Source organism: Corvus brachyrhynchos, unplaced genomic scaffold (assembly GCF_000691975.1).
Source record: "Corvus brachyrhynchos isolate BGI_N302 unplaced genomic scaffold, ASM69197v1 scaffold182, whole genome shotgun sequence".
NCBI classification, from domain to species: domain Eukaryota; kingdom Metazoa; phylum Chordata; class Aves; order Passeriformes; family Corvidae; genus Corvus; species Corvus brachyrhynchos.
Window position 1 is genome coordinate 449,467 of NW_008236807.1, and position 6,530 is coordinate 455,996.

Consider the following 6,530-nt stretch of genomic DNA (forward strand, 5'->3'; position numbering starts at 1 on the left):
TGGAATTCCCAGAGCAGCTGGGGCTGCCCCTGGATCCCTGGCAGTGGCCAAGGCCAGGCTGGACATTGGGGCTGGGAGCAGCCTGGCACGGTGGGAGGTGCCCCTGCCATGGCAGGGCTGGCACTGGATGATTCCAAACCATTCCATGATTCCATGACAGACCCAGCAGGGAATTTGAACTCGGCAATTCCAGTTTCACAGATTTAAGGCCCAATCCTGATTTTCCTCTGGGAATTCCTGGAGAAGGTGGCAAGGACCAGGATCAGCTCCTCATCCATGTCCACCTTTTCCTGCTGTGGAACATTTTGCTCCCCATTCCATGGAATGCTCAGCATTCCCTCAGGACTCCAGGCACTGCTTGGATCACCCGGACCAGGATTACCTGGAAGCCACTCTTCCCTCTTCCAGAGGCTGCACAGTTCCAGAGGCATTTTCCATCAGGTACAAACAGTAGAAAAGATTGTAGTGAATCCTGGGAAAAAAAAGGATCAACCAGGAATTATTGCTGAGAAATCATTAATAACAAATTAAACCTCTGCAGCCGCTTCAACACCATCAATATCCTGGATACTTCCCCCAAAAAAACCCCTCAAGCTCTGCAGGAAATTATGGATATTTTGAAGTGCTTTTACCTGTTTCCTTCATCCTTATCTCATCCTCACTGCAATCCTAAAGGAATTGGTGGGATTTACCTGCACCACCAGGAACCTTTGGGAACAACAGGATCGTGAGGGAAGGAGCTCCCAGGACTTGGAACGAAGTAAAATAAATCAATTTTGGGGAGGTAGTAAAAAAGTGAAATTGTTAGAGCTGAGCAGGAAGTTCCTTGAAATCCTGCTTTTATTTCGGGAAAAATGGTTGGGTTTTCTTGGAATTCTGCTCGGAAAAGTGCCAGCAAAGGCACCGTGGGGACAGCTCTGAGTGTGGCCTCTCCCTCAGCCCTGCCAGCTTTGGGTTCCAGGGTCTTCCATGCAAACACAACCTGGGATCAGAGTCCGCGGGATAATTCTGCTCTCCTGAACCACGATCAACAGCAGAGCCTGGGGGTAGGGGGAGCTGAGAGGGAATTTGGGGCTGCTTTGGGATTTCAAAGTGAAGCACTTCTTGTTTCAGGATGGTTTTGTGGGAGGTTTTGAACTCTGAAAAGAATTCTTGGTGGTTTTTTACTGCAGAGGGAAGAGCAAAGAGACTCTTTGCTTTGCATTGTGTTGACAACAACTGGTTTAAAATTAACCTGGGTTCTCCATCAGGGCTTTCCCACTGTGGTTTTCCCTCTTTTAGGGCAGTTTTGCTGGTTTTTTCCACTCCCCAGGACAGATTTTGTGTCTCCCATCGGATGATTTGGATTAAAATTAACCTGGATTCTCCATCAGGGCTTTCCCACTGTGGTTTTCCCTCTTTCAGGGCAGTTTTGCTCCTTTCTTCCACTCTTCAGGACAGATTTTGTGTCTTCCACCATGATGTGAACTCTCAGAATATTAATTACTGCAGGGGCTGCAAACAGGGATCAGGCAATTCCTCCAGGACACATTTCCTCCTGATTCCCTAAATCTCAGTGTGGTCATTCCCAGTTTTTCTGGGCTGGAGATGCTAAAATCCCTGGATTTTGACCTTGAGCACAACTCTCATTGCTGGCCAGGGCCATCCTGCCACATTTTCTGCAGGTTAATGACTTGATCCAGCAATTATCCATCATTAACAGCCCACACAAATATCCCAAATTCCCTGAGGAAGCAGAGGATGAACCTCTCCATGTCCCACAGGCTGGGTTAGAACTCCCAGCTTCCAGAGCCATCTAATTCCTGGCTAGTTTCATTCTCCAGGCCAGTTCCTTGCCAGTTTTCTCCCAAGAAGGATTTACCTGTGTCCTTCATCCTCATCCTCACTGCAATCCTGATGGAATCCGAAGGAATCTGTGGGGAAGATCCTTTTGGTTTTGGGAACAAAAGGATCGTGAGGGAAGGAGCTCCCAGGACTTGGAACGAAGTAAAATAAATCAATTTTGGGGAGGAAATAAAAACGTGAAATTGTTGGAGCCGAGCAGGAAGTTCCTTGAAATGCTGCTTTTATTTTGGGGACAAAAGAGGGGTTTTTTTGGAATTCTGCCTGGAAAAGTGACAGGATAAAGGGGAATGGCTTCCCACTGCCAGAGGACAGGGATAATGGGATATTGGGAAGCAATTCCCGACTGGGAGGGTGGTGAGGCCCTGGAATGGAATTCCCAGAGAAGCCGTAGCTGCCTCATCCCTGGAAATGTCCAAGGCCAGGCTTGGAGCAAGCTGGGAGAGTGGGAAGCGTCCCTGGGCGTGGCAGGGATGGAATGGGAAGCTCCTGACCTGTTGGTGATGGGAATGCCCCTGTCCCTCATGGCAAACAGCAGCGTGGCCATGCAGTAAAGCACCTCGGTCACCTCCACCACGGACAGCTCGGAGCGGGGGCTCCGCAGGCATTCCAGGAGCCTCCGGATGTCGCCGACGCCGTCGGAGAACAGCACCATGACCGCAAGGATGGCCCACATCTTCTCAGCCTGGGGTGGGCAAGGACAAGGGAGAGTGAGGAGAAAGCTTGGAGATTTCGGGAGGATGGAAAACATCCCCCTTGGATGCTGGAAAATTCCATGAGGAGCTGTTAAATCCTCCTCAGTCGGCCTGAATTATCCCAGAGGGAGAAACTTGGGACACAGAAGGGGGGAGATGGGACCTCAAAGCAGCAGGAAGTTGGTAAAAAACCACAAATAAGAATAAAACCCACCCCTGCCTTGCTCTTTAAGTCTGGGAATTTGTGGAGCACACAGACTTGAGCCTTTGGGAAGAGGGGATGGCTTCCCAAACTCCGGAGAACCGCGCTGGGATCCACCTTTGGGCCCGTGGCCGTGGATGACACCAACCTGTGCAGGAGGAACAACAAGGGATTTACTCTCCAAGGAAATTGTGTCTCCTCCAAAGCCCCCCCAGAGAGGCTGCAGGAGGTTTCATTCATCCCTGCTGTGTTTCCCATGGAATTGCAGCAGCTGGAACACGGATTTCCAGCCCATTCCTGCGCCAGGAGTCATTTAGATGAGTAATTTCCAGTTCTGTGACACACAGAACCTGGAATAACTTCCTGCATCCAGCCCTCAGCCTGGAAGTTCCTTCTGGCTGTCTCCAAGTCTCCTTTAGTGGAATACCGTGCCCAGGGGTTGGAACGGGATGATTTTAAGGTTCCCCTCCAATCCAAACCATTCCATGATTCCAGCAGGCGGATCCGCCTTGCTCCTAACCCAATTCCACCCTTGCTCTCTGGATCACAGGGATCTGAGCAAAGCACTTGTGGTTCTCAAGGATTTGTCTTGGGATTGGGCTGGTTGGGAGCTGTGAGGGGATAAATCAATGCAGATCCAGGAAATCTGCTTTCCAGGAATGGGAAAAGAGGAAAATTCTATTGGAAATAGAATCATGGAATCATGGTCTCTACAGCTCCACATCAGGCAGGGCAAGACTAATTCCAGCCCCTTTCTACCTTTCCAGATTTCATCCTCTACCTGTACATTCCCTGGAATCCTGGGATCAGTTTTGGGCTTGGGAATGGAGCTGGGAAGGGGCTGGAGCCCCAGGAGCGGCTGAGGGAGCTGGGAAGGGGCTCAGGCTGGAGCAAAGGAGGCTCAGGGGGGACCTTGTGGCTCTGCACAAGTCCCTGACAGGAGGGGGCAGCCGGGGGGGTCGGGCTCTGCTGCCAGGGAACAGGGACAGGAGAGAGGGAACGGCCTCAGGCTGGGCCAGGGGAGGTTTTGATTGGATTTAGGGAAAATTTCTCCATGGAAAAGGTTGGAAAGCATTGGAATGGGCTGCCCAGGGCAGGGGTGGAGTTGCCATTCCCGGGGGGATTTCAAATCCCTGTGGATGTGGCACTTGGGGATGTGGGCAGTGGTGGCCTTGGCAGTGCTGGGAATGGTTGGACTCAATGTCCTAGAGGCCTTTTCCAAGCTAAATAATTCCATGATTCCAGGATCTTGTGTCCAAACAGACTCAGAAGAAGAAAAGGAAAGTTTTGTACCTATTTTTAGTGTTTTTTCCTATTAAAATCACTTCTCCTCCTGCATTCCCACATCTCCCACCTGTTTAGAAGACAAACCCATCCCTCTCCCGGCAAATCCCGGGATCCAATGGAAAAAACCCCAAAGCAAGGAAAATCTGAGGATCTACAGGTGCAAAATGGACTCACCTGATCAGCCCCAAGACACATCCCTCCTGCTCCTTGGTTATGGAAAACTCCTGCAGGATCTGCTCAACCCTGCGCAGGGCCGTGTCCTCCTTCATCAGGTACCGCTGGTAGAGCTTTTTCCAAGGAATAAACTGGAATGGGAAGCACAGAGCAGCAGCTTTCAGCTCCCAGCATTCTGAACCGGGATTCCAGGGGAAAGGAGCCAATCCAGGAGGCTCCCAAAGTCCCGGAGTTGAAAAAGGAGCTGGATGGGAATGGGAGATGAGGAAGGAAAGAGGAAAAAATGAGGGGAAAAAGAGGGGGGAAAGAGGGAAGAGAGGGGGAAAAAGAGAGGGGGAAAAAAGAGAGGGGAAAAAGGAGAGGGAAAAAGGAAGAAGGGGAAGAAGAGGGGAAAAAAGAGAGGAAAAAAGAGGGGAAAAAAGAGGGGAAAAAGGAGGGGAAAAAGGAGGGGAAAAAGGAGGGGAAAAAGGAGGGGAAAAAGGAGGGGAAAAAGGAGGGGAAAAAGGAGGGGAAAAAGGAGGGGAAAAAGGAGGGGAAAAAGGAGGGGAAAAAGGAGGGGAAAAAGGAGGGGAAAAAGGAGGGGAAAAAGGAGGGGAAAAAGGAGGGGAAAAAGGAGGGGAAAAAGGAGGGGAAAAAGGAGGGGAAAAAGGAGGGGAAAAAGGAGGGGAAAAAGGAGGGGAAAAAGGAGGGGAAAAAGGAGGGGAAAAAGGAGGGGAAAAAGGAGGGGAAAAAGGAGGGGAAAAAGGAGGGGAAAAAGGAGGGGAAAAAGGAGGGGAAAAAGGAGGGGAAAAAGGAGGGGAAAAAGGAGGGGAAAAAGGAGGGGAAAAAGGAGGGGAAAAAGGAGGGGAAAAAGGAGGGGAAAAAGGAGGGGAAAAAGGAGGGGAAAAAGGAGGGGAAAAAGGAGGGGAAAAAGGAGGGGAAAAAGGAGGGGAAAAAGGAAAGAGGGGAAAGAGGGGAAAAAAGAAAAAAACAAAAAAAAAGGAGAAAAGGGGAGAAAAAAAGGGGAGAAAAAAAGGGGAGAAAAAAAGGGGAGAAAAAAAGGGGAGAAAAAAAGGGGAGAAAAAAAGGGGAGAAAAAAAGGGGAGAAAAAAAGGGGAGAAAAAAAGGGGAGAAAAAAAGGGGAGGAAAAAAGGGGAGGAAAAAAGGGGAGAAAGAGAAGAAGAAGGGGAAGAAAGAGAAGAAAAAGAGGGGAAAGAAGGGAAAAAAGAGGGAAATAGAAGAGGGGAAAAAAAAGACGGAAAAGAGGGGAAAAGAGGCAAAAAGCCTCAAAGGCTGCAAACAGGGCTGGTTTTTTGGGAACGATGGGAACAGGGCGATGCTGCTCCAGTTTCAAACATCCAAACATTCCATAAATTCATCCATTTAATTCACATGTTCCACCCCATGCCCGGGATCTGCTCTGAGGCTTAAAATCCCTGAGTCCACGAAGGGCTGTCGTCCCAATCCCACTGTTTGGATTTCTCCAGGAAAACCAGGGAGGACGGAGTTTTCGGATGTGTCAGGGAGGGAGGAGCAGATGTGGGAGAGGATTTGGGAACATCCCATCTCTGCAGCTCTGCACGCCCATGGCACAACTCCTGCATCGTGTCCAGCCTTATCCATCCAAATCGATGGGAATGGCATGAAGGAAAACTTGGATCTCCATCAAAATGTGGGCTGAGGGCACTCACCACCACTCTGAGTGTTCCCAGTGGGAATGGGGAGCAGGGCTGGTTGTTCCCAAGCTGCTTTTTGTGGGATTTAGGGATCTTTCCTGCTGCCAAAACAACTTCCAGATGTTCGCCTTGACTCCGGATGAACCAAAATCCATAAAAACAGAGCTCCAGGATTTTCCCCTAAATCCATCAGGTGACAGGAGACACCACAAACACACCCAGAGGCTTGGGGATCAAGCAGGAATTCCCTGGATGATGCCTCAGGAAAAAAAACCACCGAAAGGGGATTTTATGGAATCCTTCTTTCCATGTATGGGAAGGAATGCGGCTCCAAGATGGATTTTGGATAGAGGGTGGCAATTTTAGGTCCAGAAGACCTAAAAATTCAAGGAATCAAGGGATTCAAAGGAACAAAGAGAGCCAGACAGAGCATGGATGATCCCATGGGATAATCCCAGAGCATTCCTTACCAGCGGATCCCGGATTATCTCCCTCCAGGAGTGACACACCAGGCTCAGGTTCTGGTACAGATCCGGCACGGGCAGGAAGGCAAAGATATTCCTGAGGACTTCGGCAGGAAGATCTTCCATCGTTCCCTGAGGCACTTCCCAGTTCCGAGTGCCCAGGAGCCCGTAGTGGGTGTCGGGAAGGGGGTTCACTTTCAGGGATTGCGAG

The 6,530-nt window shown here is 50.0% G+C and overlaps 1 protein-coding gene across 1 annotated transcript in view; it reads right to left on the reverse strand.

Moving 5' to 3' along the window:
• Window positions 1–6,519, reverse strand: part of FBXO18 (F-box protein, helicase, 18) — a 20,244-nt gene extending 13,725 nt beyond the window's left edge. Inside the window, exons 1-6 of the mRNA XM_017727992.1 lie at window positions 6,326–6,519; window positions 4,201–4,331; window positions 2,752–2,887; window positions 2,337–2,527; window positions 1,862–1,927; window positions 383–472 (exon numbers count right to left, since the gene is read on the reverse strand). Of these exons, the coding sequence (XP_017583481.1) occupies window positions 383–472; window positions 1,862–1,927; window positions 2,337–2,527; window positions 2,752–2,887; window positions 4,201–4,331; window positions 6,326–6,445 (734 nt within the window). The 5' untranslated portion in view covers window positions 6,446–6,519. The remainder of the gene's footprint in view (window positions 1–382; window positions 473–1,861; window positions 1,928–2,336; window positions 2,528–2,751; window positions 2,888–4,200; window positions 4,332–6,325) is intronic.
• Window positions 6,520–6,530: the final 11 nt, after the last annotated feature.